Source organism: Babylonia areolata, chromosome 29, assembly GCF_041734735.1.
Source record: "Babylonia areolata isolate BAREFJ2019XMU chromosome 29, ASM4173473v1, whole genome shotgun sequence".
Taxonomy (NCBI): Eukaryota; Metazoa; Mollusca; class Gastropoda; order Neogastropoda; family Buccinidae; genus Babylonia; species Babylonia areolata.
In genome coordinates this window covers 23504229-23531022 of record NC_134904.1, presented here as the reverse complement: position 1 = coordinate 23531022, position 26794 = coordinate 23504229, and the positions used below count along the sequence as shown (strand labels likewise).

Below are 26794 nucleotides of genomic sequence, written 5' to 3'. Positions count from 1 at the left end.
TTTGTGAGTTTTAGGCATTGTGTTTTTATAATATTAATGATTCTGTTTTATGTTTCTACTACTTTTTATATGCTTTCTTGTTTCCCTTTAGGTACTGGATTGTAAAGCGCTTTGAGCTTGCTTATGCTTGTATCATAGCGCTATATAAAAATAAAATATTATTATTATTATAATAGATGTACTTTGTTTTTTTCTTTCTTTCTTCAAACTGTGGTTTCAGTGTGGGTTTTTATTTTGGTTGTGTGTTTTTTCCCATTTTCTTTTTGTAGGTCTTCATATTATGTGGTGTGGGTTTATCTTTCAATGAGAAAACAACAGCAGAAAACAATACAGTCTCCAGAAGCCCTACAGTATCTGCAGACAGAATCAACAAATGAGGTGTGATTCATGTTTCATATAGTTTTATACCTAGATTGTGCTACCCCTTGTTATTCAACAGGCATGAAATTTTTCCGACTGTAGTCAGATTTCCAACTGAAAATTGGCTCCAGAGGCCATTTTTGAGATTCGTGTAAATCCGTTGAGAAAATCGGAGGGGTGGAGTGGGGGGTGAGGTTTTTTTCCGACCCATGAAGGTTGCACGAGCATTGTTCGACCGTTCGACAAGACAGACCCACAGCGTTTGCTAAAATACCCCATGTTTGGGTAAGTGAACCAGTTGAGAATAAGTGTTCCGTTGCTCCTCTGTCATCATTCAGCTTATCCGTATTCGGTCGGGATTACAAAACTTGCTCGCGGGCTTCATGACTTGCAAAGATACCTGATTTCGTCGATCGTCTTCAGTCATTGACAAAATGAGAAAAATCACTAAGGATTAGAGGATTTTTGCAGCAGAGATCAATAAAGGAGTGAATAATAAGTGGAACTGGGTCTGGCAAGATGAGATCGTGAAAACAGAAGTGAAGAATAAAAAAATAACTTCACGGGTTTGCGACGTCATTCACAAAATTGACACCGCGGGCAAGGCCAAGTGCAATTGGTGTCAGATTGTATGGGTGCAACTCTTCAGTCTAGGCACGGAAATCTGCTTTCACATTTGCATTGAAAATGGAGCGTCCGTTTTCTAGAAGAAAAAAGAAAGAAAGAAAAAGCCGATGGGCCATTCTATATTGTTTACTGATGATCTGCCAAAAATGAAAACAGAATGCTTTTTCGAAAGCGTCGTTTGTTGACCCGTTGAGAGGCGATCCAGTGACTTGTCAGAGCACCAAAATCGAAGTCTGAAAGTTTCCTAACGCACTGTGAAAAGCACGCACGCGCGGACATGCACACACATGCTGCCGATCACACACACACACACACATGTGGCACAGACATGTGAGCGCGCGCGCACACACACTCACACACACACACACACACACAAACTTGCGCACACGCACAGATACATCAGTGTGTGCGATCTCCATCCCTGTCAAACCACAAGGGCCGTGGGTACATCTGCTTGACCCTCTGTTCAATGTTTGCCACTGTATGCACAAGTAGCATTCAGTGTTGCGATTGAAACAGATCGAAACTTTGTAGCAACTTATCGATGTCAGTGCCTTTTCTGACACAGCCTACCCTTCTGTAGTACAAACAGTTCATGGCTGCTGGCCGGCTGTAGGTCTCAAATCTAAATACACTGACTCTTGCCAATGGCAAGAGTCAGTGTATTTAGATTTGAGACCTATAGCCGGCCAGATTACCAAAGTTACACGCGCACGCACAGACACAGAGCAGAGCGCGCGCGTGCACACACACACACACACACACACACTTTGAAAAAAACAAACAAAAAACCCCACATGAATGCGTTCACATATACACATACTCTGTTTCTTATTTTATCTCTCTCTCCTTCACACTTGCACATGTGCACACATAATATTATGAACACTCACACAATCACACAGAGCTTAATAATACGTACATGTGCGTGCACACTCACACTGCACACTCCCTCTCTTTCAAGCACACACACACGGAGATTGAAAACACACACATACACACACACACAGACACACACACACAGAGAATTGTATTTCAGCAAAGCAGTGCACATATATGCACACATACAGACTTGCACTTTTTCCTCCCACCTTCACCCCTCTCTCTCTCTGTCTCTTTGTCCCTCTCTCCCTCTTTCTGTCTCTCTCTCTTTCTTGCATATACACACAGAGTTGTATTGAAAACACACACACACACACACACACACACACACACGGGGAGAGGGATCTATTGAATTTCAAAGCAGTACATACACATGGACAAATACAAGTTGCATTCTTTCCTCCTACCATCTCCCCTCTCTTTCTGTCTGCCTCCCTCTCTGTCTCTCTCTTGTTTACACACAGTTGAATTGAAACCACACATACACACGCGTGTGTACACTCGCGCTTGCTTGCTGTCTCTCTCTTTCTCTGTCTTTCTGCCCTGAACACACACACGCACACACACACACACACACACACACACACACACACATATACACACAGTCCATGCTGGGGAACTCTCAGCGGATCCGCTATTTTCAGCCGAAGAGCAGTTGATTTCAGAGGGAAAAAAGTCACTCCCCAACCCCGAAGAGCAGTTGATTTCAGAGGGAAAAAAGTCACTCCCCAACCCCGCCCCCCTCCTGCAGACTTCACTTTCATGATTTGCTGAGGTACCCCTCGCCTCTCTCTTGAGTCTCCTACCAGTGCTGAGGGAAGGGGAGTGGGAGGAGGAGTGGGATATGAAACCACTGTCAATGATTGTGGCAATTTTGGCATTGAGCCAAGACACTGACCACTAGCTCCAGCTGAGAATCCTTGACTGCTGAAAGTGATATAACCAGTCACAGACCCACCCCCTCTCCCTCCAGTCATTCCACTTCCCCCTTTCTTTCCTCAACCAACACCATGCCTGTCAGTGGAACAGAAGCTACAGCTGAAGAGACCAGAAGGTCAGTTATATTGGTACAGTGCAAACTTGTGTGCTGAGAACATTTTCCTTGAAAACACACACACACACACACACACACACACACACACACACACACACACACACACTCTCACTCACTCACTCACTCACTCACTCACTCACTCACACACACAAAGAGTTTAACACACACAGAGAGTTGTATTTAAAGCAGTGCACATACATGAACTTTAACTCTTTCCTCCCATGTCCGGCCCGACCCCAATTCTCAATCTCTTTGTCTGTCTGTCTCTTTTTCTCACATACACAGAGTTGCATTGAAACCACACACACACACACACACACACACACACACACACACAAACAAAAATAAAACCAAAAAACACACACACACACACACACACACATGAGACACGATTTTGGAAATCGTGCCCCCAAGGCTGACTTTACGGGTTTGGAAGCAAAAACACTTCAGTTTAGGAAGAATGGGACTGATTTTTTTGTCTTCTGTGGGTTGGAATACCTCAGCAGCATTGGTGACCTGCATGTGCAGATTTTATGGTTTGAAATTGAGAAAAACCTTCAGCTTCAGGGGGCGTTACCCCATGGACCCCCACTGGGGGCCTTCTGCCCCCAGGCCCCCACCTTTCAGACTAAATCACAATTTCCCAATCTCATGCCTGTTCAAGGATTACAGCTCGGAAGAACACTTACTGGCAGTAATATGAGTACCAGATGTTTGCTCTGATGTTCCATTTTACAGTTTTTACAGGGTTGTTTTGTTTTTGTTTTTTGCGTTTTTTTGTTTATGTTGCAGTGTATGTGTTTATGCTCTGAAAGTGGGTTTATTTTGGAAAAAAGGTGATAATTTTATCAATTTTGACTTGCTAAATACCCACAAAATCAAGTTATGTTGATATCTCATCATAGCCCAGAGAATAAGAAAGAAACATGCAAACTTTCAGAGAAATATTTCAACAAATATGTCAGTAGTGAACAGATTAGTGAACCCACTGAAAAAAGTGAAATTCTGTCCCTTTGTACTGGATTGTGGGTACCCCCAGTTATGCATGGATTACACCTCAGAAAAACTCTTACTGGCTGTAATGTGAGTACCAGATGTGTGCTCTGATGTTCCACTGACTTCAGTTTCTGCAGTATTTTTGTGGTTTTATATGCTGCAGTGTATGTGTATACATCCCCCAATTTTTTTTTTTTTAATAATTTTTTTTAATTAATAATTTTTTTTAAAGCATGTCCATTATATCAGTCTTGCTCCTACTAATTGCATATAAAATCAAATTAGTATGGTATCACATCATAGCTCAGGATATGAGAAAAAAACAAGCAAAGTTTCAAAGAGATATTTCAAGAAATAGCGAGTGATCAGATTACCAAAGCCACTGAAAAAAGTGCAATTATGTCCCTTTCTGCTGGATTGTCCTTACCCCCAGTTATGCATGGATTACATCTCAGAAGAACAATTACTGGCTGTAATGTGTGTACCAGATGCTTGTTCTGATATTCAGTAAACACAAAAAACAATCAATGCAGTGTTTTATGTGGTTTTATGTGCTGCTGTGAATGTGTTTATGCTCCGAAAATGTTATTTCTTAGAAATAAATGATTATTTTATCAATTTTCCCTCACAAAATACCCACAAACCCAAATTGTTTTGGTATCACAGTATAGCCAAGGGTATCAGGAAAAAGCATGCAAAAAATCATGTGGATATCTAAATAAATGAGTGAACAGATTAGTGAGCCTACTGAAAAAAGCAAAAATTTATCCGGCACACAGCAGTACAAAAAAACTATTATGGCAGTGAAGGGGTTAATAGTCATATTAAACATTTTTTTTTTTTCCGCTTAAAATCTTTTTTCTTTCATTAGATATCTATGAAGAGGAGTGGGGGACTTGTAATTTACCCCATGTTTTCTTCTCTCCCTCACAGAATGTATGCATATGTGCATTCTCACTTTGTGGCAATTAAAAAGTGGATGATGATGTCAGCTGAAATTCAGTCATGATGTCCACTGCTTTCTCTCTGTCTGAAATGCAATGATTTGTGGGTGACCTCATGAATAGTAATGTCATCTGTTTCAGCATATATAATAACATGATCAATTACTTCTCTTTTTTCCTCAGCCACCTTTCACAGCTGAAAATCGGAAGAAGACAATTGACAAGGTAAGAATGAAGAAAAGGACAAAATATGTGTTTGTTTTTGTATGTATGTGTGTTCTTCAGTTTAAGGTCTATCCACATGTGATTTTAGATGGGGGGAAAAAACCCCAAACATATACAAAGGAGCAAGAACCAAGAACACAGTTAACTGTAGACTTAATCAATCAAATGTCCAACTCTCTCTGTCTCTCTCTCTCCATGAAGACAATGATATGGATGTGTTCAGATTGCTTCTCTTTTTTTTCTATTTTTATACCAAACTTGATCAACTGGAACTGCCAGAAGGCCATATTAGCTCTCAGATTTTAGACCTCTTGGAAACATTATTTGTGCTTTACTGTGTGTGTGTGTGTGTGTGTGTGTCTTGTGTGTGTGTAGAGAGACAGACAGACAGACAGGGAGACAGAGAGGGTTACCTCCAGAACTGGTCAGAGGCAGAAGAAGAATTAAAAAAAAAAACCCAAAAAACCAAACAAACAAAACAGCAATAAACCTTCACTTCAGAGGAATGATACAGTTATTGGGGTTGCAAACAGCAGTTGTTTTTGGGGGGTTGGCTTTATGGGGGCAAAGCCCCTGCCTTTAAACTACAGTGAGCTTTTTTGTTTCAGTCCCTCTCTGGTATCCCTGTAAATTGAGATATCGGGTGTGTGATTCAGTACATGAAACACAAAGGCAAGGATCCTGCTTTGTGTTGAATCTTTCTTTTTTCAGGCCTTAATTCATACTTTTTTGTGGTGGGTTATGCTCTGCAGTTTGTCCTGGTGTGCTTTCCAGTCTTTTCATAGTGATCAAAAGTAAAGCTACATATTTGTCCTTGAAGGAAAGGTCAAAGTCAGGTGTTTTTTTATGGACAGGAAGGGAATGTTGTACCATGTAGATGCAGTGGTATCTTCAGGCGTCAGGCCGCAGTTTCAGGTCGGGCAGCCGCGGATTCAGTTTTTTTATGGAGCGCGACCTTATTCTCAAATGATATTCTTAAACGGATTGTTCTGTTTTTGCGCATTTCCGATGTTTTTAAACGGCTCGTCCTGTTTTTGCGCCCTTCCATCAGTGTCGGCACCATCTTTATCAGTGTTTAAATGCTGTCATGGCTTCCATCATCAACCAAGGCTTGGACATGTAATGCCAGCAGTTGCAGCAATGAATGTTAGTGGTTATGGTGCTTGTAAATATTCTATTTTGGTAAAAAGGGAAAAGAGGAGTGCTATGGCTTGTCGATCCAGGAAACACAGATTTTTACAGCGCGAGATGTCAGTTGCACAGGCTGCTGTTTCTGAGTCGGCCACCTCATGCCATGACATTGAAAATGACAAAATCTCGAAGTCAGAGTGTTGAAATCAGCGTTGCACAAGTCTGTGGCATCACTATCCCCATTGGCACAGCAGTACACGTGTCTGCTGCCATCTGGGTAAAAGCTTAAGCATTAACCAGCTGCCATGGTGAAGTGGTTAGCGTAGCGGACTGACAGCTGGGGGACGCGGGTTCAAATCCCAGCAGAGGTGGGTTTTTTTGGCTCGTGGCTGGCTCCTACCCAGAGTTAAGTATGCTATGGGCTTAAATGGGGAGACTGGGACCACACAGTCGAGTATCATCCACTTCACAGATGTGTCTTTGGGTGTGTTGCTCTTATTACCTGACCAACACTGCAAGTGTCTGTATCTCTCAGGCCTGGTTGACGCCGGGATATCATTATGACAGGAAGCGTAGAGTACAGTCTTATGTAATCCCAAACCAAAATGGACCTCCATAGCAACATCATCATAATCCTCCTCCTCCTCCTCCTCCATCATCATCAGTATAAACAAAAACAGTCCCGAAGTCTGTGGCCTTTCATGCGCTGCTCTCATGGTGACCTCAGTTTCGATACCCCTCCACTTCCATGCTTGGGGTGAGTCCTGTTAATGTCTTCAGTGTCTGCAGATTCATGGGGGCTGTTGTTGGAGGGACATGATGGTGGTCTCTATTCTTGGAGGGATGCTCACAGTCGAGTATCGTCTGGCTCCGCGACTAAGCCATTATTGTCGTTAGTAGGGAGCTTAGTAGGTGGTGTCCTAAGTATGTTAAATCCGCGCCTGCTTTCATACAAATATACCCCCATGCACGCAAGCATGTGCACACACACACACACACAGTGATATTGGAGACACCACACACATAGTTCGACACAGATGCACACGCTTTAGCACCACTCACACACTGTCACACATACCAGCAAACGCGCGCGCGCGCGCACACACACAGAGATTTGTTCTTGATGACAAAAATGCTGGTGCGGTTTTCTATAGTCCTGCTTTTAAAGTTGAAAAATCTTACTTTATTGGAAAACATCTTTCAATATTCACAGCTGAGCTAATTGCTATTATACAAGCTCTGAACTACTTAGTGAGCCATCAAATAGTTTTCTAAAAAATAGCATTCTTTGTTGATTCCAAATCAGTGCTTTATGCTCTATAATTATTTAGCCTTGAAACAAGACCCGACTTAGTTATTGAGGCAAATCATTTGGTACATTGTTTGAGGATTAAAGGGACTGAGGTCAGTTTTTGTTGGGTGCCTTCTCATGTGGGCATTCATGGCTATGAAACTGCTGATAAACCACCTAAAAGAGGAGCACAAGATTCGGAAAAAAATCAACAAAAATACATGTCCGTCTTTCTGTAAAAGAGGCATACACTTTGTTAGAAAAATGAGCATGGGGTCGATTTCATAAACGATGGAAGGAAAAGTTTATAAAACATAAAGGGACATTATTCCCCCAGAATATTATTAAAGAAATGATACCAAATCCATCAGTTTGCTATACAAGATTAATAACCTTTACTTTCTTCCGTATAAAACTTAATGCGCTGAAGACAAAGTATAGTAAAAAATGTTACATGCATCTGGGGTATGCAGTTCAGCTTGCTTCATTGTTTAACTGTCAGCAGTTACGTACCTTCTTACCCAAGTATTTCAAAGACTGTTCTGCAGATTATTTTTGGAAAGTTATTTCTGGCAAGGTTCATTTGGTCAAACTTTCACAGGCATTAGTTCATAGCCCTGTTTCTACATTCCTTTAATGTACTTCAGAATTGCGTTAATAGTTTCTGATTATTGTTATCATTATTGAATTATTACTGTTAAACGTAATTGCATGTTAGTTATGCATTCTTTGGTAGTTTCTACCTTTTATGTTTTCCTCTTCCTTCTCCCCTCCCCCCTTCCCCCCACCCATACCCCTTTCCCACCTCTACCACCACCCCCTTTTTTTTTCTTTCTTTTTTTTTTAATCATCTAATGTCACTGACAGTGAAAAGACGCAAAACTAAAGAACGAACACAGCGCTTTCACACACAGATATATCCGCGCGTGCTTATATACAGATACATCTGCACATGCGCACGCGCACACACACATACAGATACACCCCCCCATGCACATGCGCGTGCACACACACACACACACACACACACACACGATTAATGTAGCAAGTGCAACACAACAGAAACATTGCTGCAATTGGTGTCTGGAATGATAAAAACAGTGTTGCTGTTTTTTCAAGTGCCAGTGCCACCAATGTCTCTTCAGCTGATTTGGATGTGGTACAGTCACTATAGCTGTTGTCTTGGTTTTCATGATGTGGTAGTCACTATAGCTGTTGTGTTGGTTTTCATGATGTGGTACAGTCACTATAGCTGTTGTCTTGGTTTTCATGATGTGGTAGTCACTATAGCTGTTGTGTTGGTTTTCATGATGTGGTACAGTCACTATAGCTGTTGTCTTGGTTTTCATGATGTGGTAGTCACTATAGCTGTTGTGTTGGTTTTCATGATGTGGTACAGTCACTATAGCTGTTGTCTTGGTTTTCATGTTGCCATGTTTTCTTTCTTGCATGACATCACCTTCGGGGTTTTCACCATTTATGTGACTGTGGCTCTGTGTGTGTGTGTGTGTGTGGGTGAGTGCAGGCTGGCACGCACACAAACACAAACACACACTCTCACTCACTAACACACACATATCCCCCCCCCCTCCCTCCACCACATGTCTGATGGGTTTTTTTTCTAACTTAAATGATGTTAATATAAAAAATAATTAAATTTTTAAATTAAAAAAGCGCATGTGCACATAGATCTTACCATTCTCCATCCCCTACTCTCTCTGTCTCTCTCTCTCTAATAGACTTAATTTTGTCTGTCTCTGTGTTATTCGGTGCCTTTGTCTCTGTCTGTCTCTGTTTCTTTCTCTCTCTGTAATTGAGAAGTGTGTGTGTGTCTTTCTCGCGAGAGAGAGAGAGAGAGTAAAATGCTCCCAGGAGAGGTCTAAAAATACTGTCAAATTTTAAAGTTCTCTTCAGCTTCAGGGGGGCTTTGTCCCCCTGCACTCCCCAAAGGGGCATTGCCCCTTTACCCCACTGGGGCCTAGACGGCCCCTGGACCCATGCCTTCTTCAGACGATTGGTCCCTGGAGTACTCTGATGCCTGATCTTACACAAACCATAGAAAAACGTGTTAATACTTACCATTAAAAGAATCCTGTTGACTTGTTAATAACCACCAGAACGTTTCAGAGTTATCCATTGTTTACTTCTTTGAAACTAAATTTTGCCATTTTCTATTTGGGTCTACAGTTAGGATTAATCTTGAATTTTAAGATATATTGTATTTTTAGACCTGCTCATCCTGATTTGTATTGGAACAACTCAAATCAGTATTTTTTAATTTATGAATGCAGCATTCTAGAATTATATTTGTGTGTCCTTTTGAGATAAAATTACTATTCTTTACTCTGACTCAGTAGCTGGCATAGAAGAAACAAATAAAGAATTGACCAATCCAAAATGCTGTAGCACCTAGCATGGCCACACATTCTAGAATAGTTAAAGGTTGTACATCACTTGAGCTTCAGTGTCCTAAGCCACATGCATGTCTGCCAGTGACATCAACCATTGATGGCACAGTGTATTGTCATCCTCAGATTCCAAGACAACCATAATGCTAATGAATTTCTCTTGGCTTATTTATGCAAAGCCTTGTTTTGGTTTTGTTGTTGTTGTGCATTTGTTTTTTGTGGCTGTTTTTTGTTGTTGTTTTTTTTGTTTTTGTTTTTACTTTGTTTAGATCCTCAAAGGAAAACTGAACTTGCCACCATATCTCACCAATGAAGCGCGGAGTCTGATCAAGAAGGTAAGGTTTATGTTTTTGATATTCTTTCATTTTGCTCCCAGTGCATTTTGATAGAGATGCCAACCTATCTCACTCTGTCGTGTGCATCATTTGCCTTAATAAGATTCTTTTTGTGTGTGCAGAAATTGGAATGAAATAATGTATTGTAGCCTCTATTGCAATATTTCTACAGTTTTTGTTGTTCTGGTGTGAAAGTGTACAGTTGTAATAATGAACACAGGTTTGTTCTCAGCGTAGCGTATTTCCACTATTTGTATGTAATTTTATTCCAGGATTAAAGATACACAATAAGAAAATTTTCTGTTAAGAAAATAAACAAGTTGACAAAGAACATTCAGTAATCCTGGATTTGGACATCCACCTCTGGTGATGAATTAATAGATTATGGCAGAGCCATCCACCTCTGGTGATGAATTAATGGATTATGGCAGAGCCAGACTGAGTGATCCTCTCTTCTGGGGTGGAGACCACCATGTCTCTTCAGTAAGTCTCCATGTGGCTGCTGACATTGATGTCTGACAGAAAATGTGCGTGTCATAGTAGCAGACTGGTTTTAGATTTATGCATCAGTTCTCCACTTTGGTATCCATGATGCTTTATGATGTGTCACTGGAGTTGTACTGATGTGACATACTTTTGAAGCCAGGGCACCAAATAAGATTGACATAACACCCAATTCTGGACTGCATTTCTGTTTGCTTGTTTTTTATTTATATTTGTAAACATTTTGCAGAGAGATCAGGGTAGATGCTGGTTTTATGTTTGATAGAATTTTTCTTTTTCCGAAGCTGCTGAAGAAGAATCCTGCTGAAAGGTTGGGTGGTGGCCCTGACGACAGTACACCAATAAAGGTTGGTCTTTTTATATAAACACACAGAGTTATTTGTGTGCTGGTGTGGGATGAGAAAAACACAGTATAAAATTTTATTTTGAGAGGGTATAGGAATGAACATAAAATGCTTTTTAATTACACATACTTAACCGTGACCCACTAGTGCAGACTCCGGCAGAGTCTGATTCCTGTCCTGTGCAAACTACTACCCGCCTATGCGGAGAAAATGAAAGTAGCTACGGCCGATAACCTCCTGAAGTCTAAACGTAACCCACTGTCCCTTTCGCTATTCTCTATTCTTCTTTTTACCACCTCTTTTCTGTCCTCAGCTCCCCATCAAGCCTTCTTTTCCACATTCTTTTTTCTCTGTGGCCTTCTTCAGACCCGCCATGTTTGCCGTGCGGCGCGACCTGTGATGGAGGGGAATGAGATCCTGGGGATTGAGAGAGCACGCTGCTCTCAACACATCCCTTTGGCTCGGACCTCTCCTAAGACAGGCGGCATACATTGGCCCGTGTGTGTCAGTGAGCTACCCCTTCGTGGGGCTGGGTCCAGACTGGCAGTTTGGAGGCTAGCGAGGATAACCCCCGTAGTGCTCGGTTCTCTGTCCCTGGGAGCTGGGCATGATCGGGGGGGAACACGTTGGAGCTAAGCTGTTAGTCGTATATCCCTCCCGAAACCTGGAAGGGGTCAAGCTGGTGTTCCCTTGACCCTGGCCCCTAAGTTGGACCCCATGGTGGGTGGGTAAGGGAGGGATGAATATGCAATTAATAAACCATGACTTCCAAACAACCCCCCCCCCCTAAACTTGGCAAAAGGAGACCAGGAACAGACGACTCGGACATGATTCAGAGGTCGGTGAGACCTCTGGATTTTGGCCGTCGTGGCTTGTGGTGGAGGGTGCTGATGACGACAAGCCCTTGTCGGCTCTCAGCCCCTTCGCTATCCAGACAAGGTTCGTAGGGTCCTTTCAAGTCCTTTTAAGTCCTTAGGAATTGGATTTTGGTCAAAAGGCCTTTTAAGTGCTTTGATTCAGCAAGTTGGTCCTTTTAACTCATCAGGAGGTCCTTTTAATTTTTGAAAGGTACTGTTAAGTCCTGTTTTATGAAGAGAAAGAGACTTGAGAACGAAACTGAAACACCTTCAAAACCAAAACCGCAAGTTGCAAAGCGCGTTGAAAGATGCCGACGCGATCGTCTGAAACTCAGTACTTACTGTAGGAGGATACAGCCTATAGGCCTAGGCCCTAACAGTAGTGCGCTTTCTGCTCGGTGGCAGACGCGAAGCGTGGTACAGTGGCTGTGAGTCACGCCTGCTGCTGCTGCTTTGCTTAGGCCTAGCCTACAGTGACGTGAATTGCAAAGACTAAATACGACAGTCAAATGGGATTAGCTGTTCTTCCGTTTATGAGAGGTAAGTGTCTGCTGTTCTGCATGTCAAATAGATTGGGGTGTACTGTAAAGTCATGTCGGCAAAGGTCCTTTTAAACTGATTTGAGGTCCTTATAAAGTCCTTTAAAGGTCCTTTTTTGGCTTCATGCCCACCACCTGGGAACCCTGCCAGAAGGGCTTCCAGTGTCTGGCGGGATCACTGAAATCTATCAAGAGGCTGAGGAGCAGAGCATTTTTGGTGGAGACAGTCTAAAAGGCAGACACAGCTTCTGCTCAAGGCGACCACTTTTGTGGATAGGGCGGTGAGGGTTTCCCCTCACAAAGGTCTCAACTGTTCAAAGGGGGTCATCAGATGCCCGGAGTTGAGAGGAGTGTCTGAAGCAGAGATCAAGAGCGAGCTGTTCTCTCAGGGAGTGACCGATGTTTATAGGGTGACAGTAAGGAAGGGGTCGGACAGAGTCCTGACCAACACATTTTTCCTAACCTTCTGCTGCCCGAATGTCCCCAAGGACATACCTGCTGGTGAACGTAAGCCTGTACGTGCCGTCCCCTCTAAGATGTTTCAAATGCCAGAAATTCGGACATGTGTGGGACCGCTGCAAGGAGGAAAAGGCGTGTGGCACCTGTTCAAAGGCGGCGCACCAGGGTGAACGCGTCAGTCTAGCCCATTGTGCGAACTGAGGAGGCGGCCACCCGTCCTCATCGAAGGACTGCCCCGCCTGGAAAAAAGAAAAACAAATCCAGAAGGTGAAGACGGAGAAGAAAATTTCTTTCTTTGAGGCACGAAAGCAAGTGGAGGCCGCATTGCCTAAGGCGTCTTACGCCTCTGTCGTCAGACCCAGGATGGTCCAGACGACATCCACAGGGACGCAGACGGATGACGTACCTACCTTGATAGAACCGTTGGCCTTGGGTGGAGGCGCTGTGTCCACCCCTTCCCATCCTATACGGCGGTCCTCAGGGGCTTCTGGGCGGGAGCGGAAAGCCTCGGGCGGAGGCATGGTGTCCGCCTCCTGTCCCCCCCCCCCCGGCCCCCCTCGTCCCGCCTTTCGTCTGCCTGGCCCTCGGGCTGGCGGGAGTGGCCAGAAACCCCCCGTACCTCCAAAACTCAAGGAGGGGAGGGTTGCAGCGGTAAAAATGGTTCTCTCTTCGAAGCAAAAGAGATTCATGATCTTTTCCGACTCCTTGTCAGCCCTAGAGGCGATGGCCTGCAGGAATATCACTCATCCCAAACTGCTGGAATTTTATGAAGCTTTTACTCTCGCAACGAAGAAAGGATACGAGGTTGTGTTGACCTGGGTTCCCGGACATGTTGGCATTCGTGGTAACGAAAGGGCAGATCTGCTGGCCAGGAACGCTGTAAAGAAAGAATTATCCAGATCCTTTGTACCATACACAGACATGAAGTGGAAGGTGAACACTTATGTTAAGGATCTTTGGCAAGAGGAGTGGAACACCCAGACGGACAACAAGCTCTTCCAGATCCGTCCAGACCTAAAAGAGACCCTCCCTTCAGGGGTGAAGAACAGAAAGGAGGAGTCTGTGCTGTGCAGACTGCGTGCGGGGTACACTTTTTTTTATTTTTTATACTCATTCTTACTTGTTGAAGGGGGAAGAGGCCCCTCGATGTATTCCCTTTGATGAGCCTCTCACCGTGAAACACGTGCTCCTTGACTGTTGGGATCTGCATGACGTTAGACACAAACATTACACGGCGGTTTCTTTGAAGACTTTGTTTCGTGATGTCCCTCCGTGGGCGCTGATGGACTTCTTAAAAGAAGTGAACACTTTTAACCAGATTTGAAGGTTTTAAACTATGGAAGTTTTTTTAAACTTTGGAGTGGAAAGTTTGAAGTGTTGACTCGTTTTAATTGTTTGTTTTTTTATCCTTGTAGTTGTTATTAACGCGGCGATAGCCTTGAGATGGTCTTAGTGGTCGGCGAGGCTCTAAGCACCATAACTTCATTTCATTTCAACCTCCTGAAGTAGGTTACCTCCCCTTTGCATCCCTGACTAGTGCCCTCTTTTTCCGGCAGCCATCTTGACTCCTGCTCCTGTGCTCTGCATATGGCTAAGTTTTTTTGTATCTTCTGTCTGTCTACCAATTCTTTTGTGCTCTCGTTTTGTGTCTGCTGATGAATCACAACAGGTCAAAAAACTACTTGGCCTGATTGGGCGATTAAGCTCATAATAAGGCGCGATCACAATTGACCAGCAGACACCGTGAATACTTAGAAAAGTTGTGTTGGCACTTACTTTCAAAAATTAAAACACAAAACTCATTTCATTAAAAACTTGCATTCCTCCTAAAAACCTGCATTCCTCCAACTTTTAATCCCTTTCAGTTTGCCTACAGAGCCAACAGATCAGTTGAAGATGCCATTAGCATAGGTCTCTACCACGTTCTCAGACATCTCGAAAATCCTAACAGTTATGCTAGGATCCTTTTTATTGACTACAGCTCTGCGTGCAACACAATAGTACCATCAAGTAGTATTGTCAGGTCAGGTCATTAGATCTGCTACTGGTAACCTGTAATCCAGTACAACCTGTTCAGGGTCTGGGTGCCGGCGACTAAACCGGCACTCCCACCGCTCCCTTGCAGGACTGGTGAGACGGGTAACTGCAACTCGTAATGAATGTAACACCATGGTCAAGTTTGCCGATGATACTACTCTAGAAGGGCTGATTACAGTGATGAGTCAAAATATAGGGAAGAAGTACAAGAACTTGTCAGCTGGTGTAATCAAAACAAGTTAGAACTCAACATATCAAAAACCAAAGAATTAATTTTAGATTTCAGGAAGACCAGATCTGACCCCTCACCACTTGTCATTAAAGACAAGCAAGTAGAGATCATCAGCGAATTTAAATTAATCAGACTGATCATTTCCAACGATTTGAAACGGGAGAACAATACGGAAAAAATTGTTAAGGAAGCACAACAGCGCCTGTACTTTCTTCGGCGCCTCAAAAAGTTCGGAATTAAAAAAGAAATCATGGTTGATTTCTACTGAGCAGGCATTGAAAGCGTGTTAACCTTCACTATTACTGTTTGGTACGGAAACATTTCCTAGGGAGAAGTCGCAGCCCTTAACAGAATCGTAAAAACTGCCACCAAGATCACCGGGGCTGATCTACCTTCTCTAGAAGACATATATTATAAGCAGATACTCAAAAAAGCAAAATCAATCAGTCAGGATGAATCACATCCAGCTTTTGGGATTTTCAAGGTGCTCCCCTCTGGTCGACAGTACAGAAGTTCGTTTATTGACTCACTTGTGTAAACAAAGTGAGTCTATGTTTTAACCCGGTGTTTGGTTGTCTGTGTGTGTGTCTGTGTGTCCGTGGTAAACTTTAACATTGACATTTTCTCTGCAACTACTTTGTCAGTTGACACCAAATTTGGCATAAAAATAGGAAAAATCCAGTTCTTTCCAGTCATCTTGTTTAAAACAATATTGCGCTTCTGGGATTGGCACAAAAACATAAAGAATGAAGCCTAATTATATGCAAACTGCATTTACTGTTATATTTATATTTTTTGTATTCTGTAAACTTGGCACTTTGATCTGATATTCTGACCCAACAGCTAGAGCAGTCATTATTATCATTTTTTGTTCAAACAGGAACTTCTTTTGCTAAGCATGGAAGTTTTATTTATTTTGCAAACGTTTTGGTGCAGATAGTAAAAAAGGGAAATTACTCTGTAATGCTAGTGGAGTTAATTTGCTTTAAACTGATCTTTCTCATCTTAAACATTACATTTTGAAACAAGAGAGGCAAGGCCTTCAAGACTCACTTGTGATGCACTTTTTTAAAAAAAATCCAAGCTTTTTATGTATTGAGTATAATTTCAAAATGTAATGTTTAAGATGAGAAAGATCAGTTTAAAGCAAACTAAGTTCCCCAGCAGAGTAATTTCCCTTGTTCTGCTATCTACACCAAAACGTTTGCAATAAATAAAACTTCCATGCTTAGCAAAAGAAGTTCCTGTTTGAACAAAAAATGATAATAATGACAGATCCTTTGTTGGGTCGAATATCAGATCAAAGTGCTAAGTTTAGAGAATACAAAAAAATATAAATATAACAGTAAATGCATTATACTCAATACATAAAAACTTGGATTTTTTTTTAAAGTGTATCACAAGTGAGTCTTGAAGGCCTTGCCTTTCTTGTTTATTTATAGTTTGTTCATCTAAGATGATGATATTAGACTGAAGTATAAGGACAAAAACCAATTGCTTCGCCAATAGCTTTTTCCTGAAAACAGTCAATGCCCTGTCTCTCGAACAAATCCAGTCTGATAACTAGAATTTTGCAATCAACAACCATCTACCTGAAGATCTAGCCATCAGACCCATCCACATGTAATATGCGGCTTCTGTTCAAACGTGTGAGTGTTTGTGTGTGCGTGTGTGTGTGTGTGCAGTGCGTGCATGTGTGAGTATGCACAAGTTTTTATATTGATATGCACTTGTGTTTATCTTAATTTCTACTGTATCTCTGTGTATGATTTTCGATTTGTGTTCGTACATTGTTATGTACTACAGACAACTTTTGTTTTTCTTCCTCTGTTTCTCAGGCTATGTCCCACTCAACTGTTTGGGCTCTTCACCCCCCCCCCCCCCCCCAAACCCCCCCGCACTTGCAGACATATATTGCTGTGCAAGGAGCCAATCTCATTGACGTCTACGTACATCCGATGTACATATTTGTACACATCTTTATACAGTTTCCTCACTCCATTTTGGAGGACTACTACATTCAGAGACACAACTGTCTCGTGCAAGCTTGAACATATGCTCCTGGCCACATCCACATTTTGCTGTATCTGGCCCCAAGGGTCCTACATACACTTCCTCCTCTCCCACAGGGCTAGAGATGCCCTAACTTGGTACAAGGAGGGATGAGGCAGTCCAACTTAGGGGTGCCACTCCGGACACACATGCCTTTCATTCCTTCCAGGTTTGTAAGGCATCCCTTCTTCCCCCCCTTGCCTACAACAACCCTTGGTTTGCACCACTGTGGTTGTGACAACAGCTCCACACGGGCCCTACATCCTAGCCAGCCCTCCCATGAAGGGGTGTATGTCTTTGCCTTCCAAGTTTTAGCAGGCCCAAAAACTGCCCACTGGGCAGGAGACAATCAGACTTGTTCCACTCTGAGTCCATCCCTTCCACTCCTCACTAATAGCAGAAGGCCTGGGTAATAATTGTTTTCCTCTATATTCAAAGGCATATTGATGAGGGCGGATGTGTCTCACAAAGCACAATGAATCGTTCACAAGCCACAGGGGCAAACTTTTCTGCCCACTCATGCCAGCACGGCAGATGCCGCTTTCAAGCCCATTAGTTCGGCCCATCGCCCTGCTTGAACAGAGATCCAGCATTGACCTCTCAAATAATTGGCGTTGGAAAGCACTTTCTGCACATGGTCTTACCTGCCTAACCCTTTCAGCTTCAACACACAACCACTGCTGTGGTTACAGATGGGCATTCCTTCTCAAGCACTGTCTTTCTCAATGAGACACTGCAAGGGGTTTCTAGCCTAGGCAGGCTATCCCATCATGGAGCCCCAGTCTTCAGTCAAGGGCCTGTCAGAAGATGACTTTGTTGTCACTTTGGAAGCAAGCACCATGTCTTTCAGACACACGGTTGCTGCACGAGACCCTGTCACATCCATCCGGCTTCCGTACATTTCAGCAGAACCTGCATGATGGACGTCAAGCACACAGCAGCTGTTTCCTGATTTACCTATGCTGATTGGTGTCCTCCGAGGACCAGTATATGATAATCAGTCATGTACGCCAATGACCATCAGAACAGCAGAGGAGGTAACTGCTGTCCTGACTATCCAGGCTGGAATTCGATTATACAATTATAGTAGAGAGTATTTTGCCCAAGTTGCATCCCCGGTCCCTCGATCAAGAGGGCCTTAGGACTCATCATTAGGGCGGATCCCAATGGCTAGTTAGGCCCAAGTCTACAGCACTAAGTCCCAGTGCAATTTGACTTCTAGTGTGAGAGACATAGTCCTTCATGAAAGACAAAGCTGCAAACGATTTCCCTTTGCAATTAAGAAACCACTGATAATACAGCTCTCACTTTGCTGTTGGCCATACTGTAAATGTATGTCAGATCATTGATTTGATGTAAATGGCCAGTACAACACATCTAAAGCCACCTTTCTCCCTACCCCCGCCCGGTTCCATCCCAGACTTAGTGCGTACCACACAGAGCCAGAGGCCTGTCATGGATCTGGTCCCCTTTCTCACTAAGGTTCCTTCAATGAAAATTTTCCCCATGGAAACCCTCTTCCATTAGGAATTCCACCACAGAATGAGACTCAATGGCCTGGAGGCACATGAAGTGCACTCCCACAGCCTGATCCAACCCAGCCATTGGACTGCCAACAACTTTCTGCAGGTTGCTCCAACATGCCACACTCAGGCAGAGAAGCCACCAAGTCTTCTGTCTGCCCCTTCATGATGGTACCTGCCTGGGCAATTACACAGCCTTGTCCCAGAGACACCAGGGACCTCAAGTCTCTTGTTGCCAAATGTCCGCCATTCTATGCATGCAACATGCCAGTTCTGTTTTTTGGCAGCAACAAAAAAAGTGGGGGGTGGGGAGCGCCCATCACCTGTCAGCTCGCATGGAGGAGCTCTACAGATCTGGCTGTCATACCTAAGGCAAGTCCATCATGGTGGGCTACCTCATTCTCATGCCACAGTTTCCTTCAAACACAGGTATCACTTTCCCAATCAGCCCACAACCGATGTAGAATCATCAGATCAATCCACATGTGCACCTCTTTGCATTGAGGCTCAAACAAGCTCAAGTGAGACAACCCTATAGGCTATAACAAGTATGAGAGAGAGTACATATTAAAAGAGGGTGAGGGAGAATGAAAGAGACAAGTAGACAGACCGACACACACAGAGAAAAATTAATGATATTAATGATAATGAGTTTGTGACTTTCCAGAATCCATGTTAGATGTCCATTTTGGAGGTGTCTGTGTGCATGCATTTCCTAACTTCCTATCTTACAAGATGCAACTTCCATCACTATACATTTTTTTTCACTGATCAAGATTTATTTCTGTGATGACAAGGACAGTTCCCCCCCGCCCTGAAATCTGCTCTGAGCAATGGAAGCTCTGCACAATAGCCAAGTGATAAAAAGCATTGGACTTTCAATCTGAGAGTCCCAGGTTCAAATCTGTGTAACCTGGAGGGTAAAGGGTGGAGATTTTTCCGATCTCCCAGGTCAACATATGTGCAGACCTGCTAGTGACTGACCCTCTTCGTGTGTATACAAATGCAGAAGATCAAATCTGCACATTAAAGTCAGCATAGCATTCGGTGGTTTATGGAAACAAGAACATACCGAGCATGCACACCCTTGAAAACGGAGTGTGGCTGCCTACATGATGGGTAAATAAACAAAATGGTCATGCAGGTTTAATGTTACATGTCTGAGTGTGTTTGTGTGTGTGCCTGAAATCTGATTGAATGACATAGGAAACAAATGATGAGCGCCCAATGGCAGCCATCAGTCGGCTCTACCCAGGTAGGCAGCCTGTTGTGCAAATGACCCGAGTTTGTCAAGTGCTTAGAGCTTGCTCTCCGACCAAGGCGCTATATAATTAATCCATGAGGTTAGATAACTGTGGACATGGTCACAGTACCTGTGACATCCCTGAGGTTGGATGAATGTGGACATTGTCACAGTCCCTGTCACATCCCTGAGGTTGGATGAATGTGGACATTGTCACAGTCCCTGTCACATCCCTGAGGTTGGATGAATGTGGACATTGTCACAGTCCCTGTCACATCACTGATGTTGGATGGATGTGGACATTGTCACAGTCCCTGTTTCAGTACCTGTCACATCCGTGAGGTTGGATGACTGGACATTGTCACAGTCCCTGTCACATCCCTGAGGTTGGATGAATGTGGACATTGTCACAGTCCCTGTCACATCCCTGAGGTTGGATGAATGTGGACATTGTCACAGTCCCTGTCACATCCCTGAGGTTGGATGAATGTGGACATTGTCACAGTCCCTGTCACATCACTGATGTTGGATGGATGTGGACATTGTCACAGTCCCTGTTTCAGTACCTGTCACATCCGTGAGGTTGGATGACTGGACATTGTCACAGTCCCTGTCACATCCCTGAGGTTGGATGACTGGACATTGTCACAGTCCCTGTCACATCCCTGAGGTTGGATGAATGTGGACTGGTCCTTTGGGGTGTGGGGGGTGACTCAAGTTAACAAAGTTGGTTGTAAAAAAAGCTACCAGTCCACAAAACCCTAAACAATCATTTATAAAAAAAACCCAGTACATATATATGTTTTCTTTTTCAGTGAGGTATTTTCCATTCAAATAGCCAGAAATAAAGTATCATTTATTCAATTATAAGTAAGGCTTCTGTCATAAGTAAGGTATATGAAATAATGTTAAATAGTCTGGTTTTCTTGTTTTAATACACTAGTATCACTCTTTTCCAAATTACTTTATACAGGGATCTTGTTGGAATTATTTCATTATGTTTGAGTGAAATCTTTACCCTTTTAGGAGTCGCACTTCTTGAGTTATTCCACTCTCCCCCAAAGTGCAGTTTTGTCAGGAGTGGCCTTTGAGTCACAATTCTTGTGGTTTCTTTGACTAACATATATGTGTCATATTCCCTTGTCAACAAAAGTTAAACCCATGCGCAGAAATTGTTGTTTTGTTCTCTTAACCATGGAGAAAAGTTGTAGTTGTACATTGTGTACAGTTCCAAAGTGAGTAATGATCAAGCTGTGTTCTTGGCTAAAACACTTGGCTCAGCTATGCACAGGAAGTTGCATTACACTTAATAAAGATGATCATGGAGGCTTTTGAGAAGTCTTAGACCCTCACTTGGTCTTCTTCTGCCGCTCAGTGACAGAGGTTCTTTATAGAGCATTTATAACCACCTTTATGATACCCTTCATGGTACCCATGCCCTTGGCTTTGGTCCTCAGGAACTTGAGAAGACATTTTCCTGGGGAAGTTTGCAGGTTCCAGCAGTCTCTGTCTGGCTATGTCTTTTTTCTTTTTTTTTCTTTTTTTTTTTGCTGCCCCATAATCTGCGCCGTTTCAGTGGCATTACTCCCACGCCGCTCATTTAGATTCCCCCATACACGGCCACACCCGGGTTCGTCCGTCGCAGTTCCAGCGTCGGCAGTCCACAGGGAACCATCGATGTTAGGTCGCCTGGAGGCCACACACCAGAGGAGACCCTGCACTGCTGCTGAGTCACTTCGGTGGTGTTCAGTGGTGCCTGTTCTGTTTTAACGTACTTAGGACACCACCTACTAAGCCCCCTACTAACGACAATAATGGCTTAGTCGCGGAGCCAGACTGAGTGAGCGTCTCTCCCAGAGTGGAGACCGCCACCACGTCCCTCAAACAACAGCCCCCCCATGAATCCGCCGACACTGACGACATTGACAGGACCCACCCCAAGCATGGAAGTGGAGGGGTATCGAAACTGAGGTCACCATGAGAGCAGGGCATGAAAGGCCACATGTCTGTCTGGCTATGTCTTGAAACTTCTCTAATGGGAACTGCAGCTTCTAAGCATTTTACAAACATGGAGTCAGTTTCACAACAGGTTGCCTACCTGGTAGAGCTGACAAAGAGTTGCCTTTGGGTGCTCATCATTTATTTCCTGTGTAATTTAGTCAGTTTTCAGTCACGCACACACTCACACAGACATTTAATGTTTTACTTGTATGGCTTTTTTGTGTTTTTTTTTGTTTTTTTTTATAACCCTGCTGTGTAGACAGCCACACTCTGTTTTCAGGGGTGTGTATGCTTGGTATATTCTTGTCCATAATCTACTGAACGCTGACATGGATTACAGGATCTTTAACTTGCATATTTCTTCTTCTGCATGTATATACACATGGAGGGGTTCAGGCACTAGAAGGTCTGCACATCATGTTGTCTGGGAGATAGGAAAAATCTCCACCCTTAACCTGCCAGATGTGCTGAAACTGGGGATCAAGATCAAACTCAGGAAACTTGGATGATAATCCAGCACTCTAACCATTCGACCACTGCACCCAGATGAAAACTTGATTCATTGCATGCAGGATGTTGCTGCGTTGATAGGACATTGAACCTGATTTTAGATGGGCATGGAACAGCACAACAGAGATGGCTGCAACAAAAAAGTATGCAGAAAATAATAATGATGATAATAAGCGCTGTTTCCTCACAGACAGGGTCATCGTGCTTTACAAATTAAATATAACATTAACAAGAAGGAGTCAACAATTCTCAAGAAAATTCAAATAACAATCACTCATGGCGCTCCACAAATTATGTGTTACAAAAGAGAAGCAAAAACCATCAAGAAAAAGAATCAAACCCACGAAGAAACAGTCACCGTCCACGTATCATGAACAGCACACACATGCACACACAAACATACACACACACACACACACACACACACACACGAGCACCTCCACCCACACATACACACACAATACTGGGTAAAAGTAGTACATCCCTCATATAACAGTGAATTAGACTAAACTGTTACTCAAATGCGAGCCAAAAAAGATAAGTTTTCAGCTGGGACTTGAAAGAGTCCAGGGAAGGGACCTTTCGCAGGTCAGCAGGCAGTGAGTTCCAGACAGTTCGGGCTGAAAGACTAAATGATTGGTGAACCCAAAGTAACCATTCAGCAGAAGATCAAAGTGACTGGGAAGACTGATAAGTTGTGAGTGAAGAAGAGAGATATTGTGGGTGTGTACTGTCAAAAAAGCAGTACACGAGTGAGGCAGTTTTGAACTGAATGCAGTATTCATTTGGAAACCAATGCAGCTCTTTGAGCAAAGGTGTCACACGCTCATGCTTTGATTTCCGCATTACAAGTTTAGCTGCACTGTTCTGAACTTTCTGCAAATGACAAATCTGATCAGCTGGAAGACCCACAAGTACCGAATTGTAAAAATCCAGATACAAGGTAACAGCAGAGGAGACCAGTCTTAACCATGGCAGTCTTTGAAAGATATGAACGATTGCTGGCAGTTTTTAGAATTTCAAGAAAAGCTGCACTGCAGATGGACGTTTGAAGCAGTTGTGGGGGAAATAAGTTACCCAAGCAGACCAAGTTTGCAAGTGCATTGGGATATTCTAGACATACAGTTTTTAAGTCTCAATCAGATTGTTGCTGCATTTTTTTTGTTTTGTTTTGTTTGAGCATTTTCTTCTTTGCAAAGTCAGTTATATCTACACAGGGTGCTTTAAATGAAAAGGTGGTTCCATCTAAATTTCAGGGGGAGTGTATCGCTTTATTAGTAAAGTAAAAGATAAAGCTGCTGAGATCTCTGTAAGCTTTGCTGCGGAAAAGAAAACACTCTCTCTCTTTTCTTCTCATCAAGAATGTACCTTTTATATCAACACTTGTTGTTGAATTCTTCATGTCTGACAAATGTGTTCCTTTCTCTTGTCTAGGAACACAGCTTTTTCAGAAACACCTGCTGGGAGATGCTGGCTTTGAGAAAGGCAGAGCCACCATTCAGACCTAATGTGGTGAGTGCTACAATTCATGTACAATAAGGTAGTGCATTGGGCTGAGTGCTGCAATCCATGTACAAATAGACAGTGCATTGGGCTGAAAGTTTCACAGTAATATTGAGTTTCCATTATTTTGGTGTCTGTGCTATGTAGTAACTATAACTCACACAGGACAGCAAGTTTCTCCCACCCCCCACCTCCCCTGAGATGGATCATTTGTAAGCGTTAGGGAAAAAATGACAAAAAATAAACAATAGAAAATCAAAATTGAAACCATGAGAACTGATTGACCTGCCAGGTAAGTACATATTAAAATATTGAAGATTGTACCTCAGTTTGCAGCTTTGTGGACTCTATGGAAAATATTCCTAATTTTGCGTTTGGTGGCAGATACTGTACCTTGTCAAACTGATGCAAACCAGGCCCATTAGTTTGCTCCTCTTAGCCAAAATATGGCAGCAATTCAGTGATAAGACGACGTGCTGTTACTCTGCCGTCTGCTAGCCAGTCAGATGCCATTTTGGCTGGAGCTGATCACTCATTGACAATGGCCACCATTCCTGAGATAAGTGCAGTATTATGTTGCTCTGTCATTTCCAGCCTTTTATGCATTAGAAATGTAATTTTCTTGCATGTTTGTTGTTTGATGCAGTTTTCTGGGACATTTTTCATCTCAGAATTCATATCATTGATTGATATTGATTGCCTCAATTCTTGACATCTAATTTGATATTTTGTATCGTCCAGTTCATCATGCTCTTCTTTGTTCCTTTCCTGTTCTTATGGCCTCGCCATAATACTTGGGATTGACTTGTCCCTATCACTATGCATCGCACACCACCCTGCTATTGCCAGACCCATGAGGTTGGGACGATGCTCTCTCATGAGACTATCCCAGGTCGCAAGGCCCACAGGTTCTCCATTTTGCTGTCGGGCTGTTTATTGGTAGAAGTGGAGGGTGGAAAGGTCAGTTAAGATATTCCTACCTTATAACATCTTTATGTAAAGTAGGTGCCACTCCAAAAATTCAAAACTAAGGCCCCGATTGGGGTCCTTCGTCTGAAATGGCTGTATTATTATTAATGTTGTTGTTGTTGTCAGTGATAGTTGTAGTAATAGTAGATGGTTTTTGGTGGGTTTTTTTTTTTTTTTTTGTCGTGCACTTCAGCTTTCTTTTCATTATCAAATAATGTGTGTATTTTCGCCATCGCGTTTGTATATTGCTTGTTACACATGAACGAGCATGATATAAGCTCAGGCTTGTTGTTCAAGTTTTCTTAATTGAACGTTGTATTTCACCTTGCTTGTTGATATTTAAAAAAAAAATGTTTAACCAGTTCAGTGCCAGAGAATTTTGTAAAAAAAGAACACTGCTCTCCCATTGCCAGGGAATTTTGAGGATTTGGGGGTAATAAATCACAAAAAAATCTAGCACAAAAGCTATGGGTGATACAGAAAGAAAGCAAACGTTTTTGTGAAGGAAAATGAGTGTAGATTTTGCTTCTGGGCTTTTTTCCCCAGTTAGGTTGATTGTAGATAACTGTTCAGGCATGTAAAGTCGAGATGATTTTTGTGCAACAAAAAAGTCTTATTTCCTCCTCTACATAATAACATCCATAAGGAAAAGAAACAAAATAACAGCTAGAAATAGCATGCCTATTGTCAGATTATATCTGTAGAAGAAATTGAAACAGGCTATAAGTTTATAAAAACAAATCACAGCTTGTGCAGACATGTAAGTAAATGACTGTCCCAATATTGACAAAGGTGGGTAAAGTCAATGTAAAAGGTCAATCACTGTCTCAGAAATTGAGCTGGCAAGCTTTTTGACAGCAAAGAGCGTTTGCAAGTGAGAGGGTGAAGTTCTTTGATGACATTCACTCCTTTCAAGCTGCACATGGGCCGATTAAAGTGTCTGCTGTGCATCCGGCTTGCCACCTCTTCAAACAAGTCAACCATCTGATTCAGCCAAAATAAACCGTGAAAAACAAAAAGCACGTGTTTCACATCCAGTGCAAGTTCAACCCTGCGTTTCGTGAAAATCGTGGAGCATTGTCGGTTGTCGATTCAACAGTCTGCATTGAAATGTGAGCACACTCATTCCTAAAAGTCATGCCCCCTTCATGAACTCTGGCTGGCATTCGACCTATCATCTTATTCACTCCTCTCCCTCTCCTCCCCTTCTTCCAACGCTCACTGCATGTATTCTGTCAGTCATAGCCACTTGTTCAAAAATGCTGTCTGATTGGATAGATGGACTGAATTACCATCAGAAAGGCTGTCAGTTTTGTCACTGTCGTTGTCAATCTTTGTCATTGTCATTGTCAGTCACCTTTGTTTTCAAACCAGTCATCAGACAAGAGAGATCCTTTTCCATCACAAAACCTGTCTATAATTAGGTACCGGCACCCGCTAACACAGGCTGCGGGAAAGCCGGTAGCCAGCTGAAATTTGTCACTTTTCACTTGATGATTTTTGTGTGAAATTGTGTATAAATCTTGTTTAATTACACATACTTAACCGTGACCCAACTAGTGCAGACTCCGGCAGGGGTCTGACATTCCTGTCCTGTGCAAACTATCCGCCCATGCGGAGCAGACGAAACTACGGCCGATAACCTCCCGGAAGTAGGTAACCTCCCCTTTGTCCCGCTGGTTATCGCCCTCTTTTTCCGGCAGCCATCATGACTCCTGTACCTGTGCTCTTCATACGGCTAAGTTTTTTCGTATTTTCTGTCTGTCTG

At 42.9% G+C, this 26794-nt stretch overlaps 1 protein-coding gene across 1 annotated transcript in view; it reads left to right on the top strand.

Moving 5' to 3' along the window:
* Positions 1 to 26794, top strand: part of LOC143274617 (ribosomal protein S6 kinase beta-2-like) — a 240211-nt gene that overhangs the window by 136240 nt on the left and 77177 nt on the right. Inside the window, 4 exon segments of the mRNA XM_076578486.1 lie at positions 5047 to 5088; positions 10188 to 10253; positions 11042 to 11104; positions 23989 to 24066. Coding sequence (XP_076434601.1) covers positions 5047 to 5088; positions 10188 to 10253; positions 11042 to 11104; positions 23989 to 24066 — 249 coding nt within the window.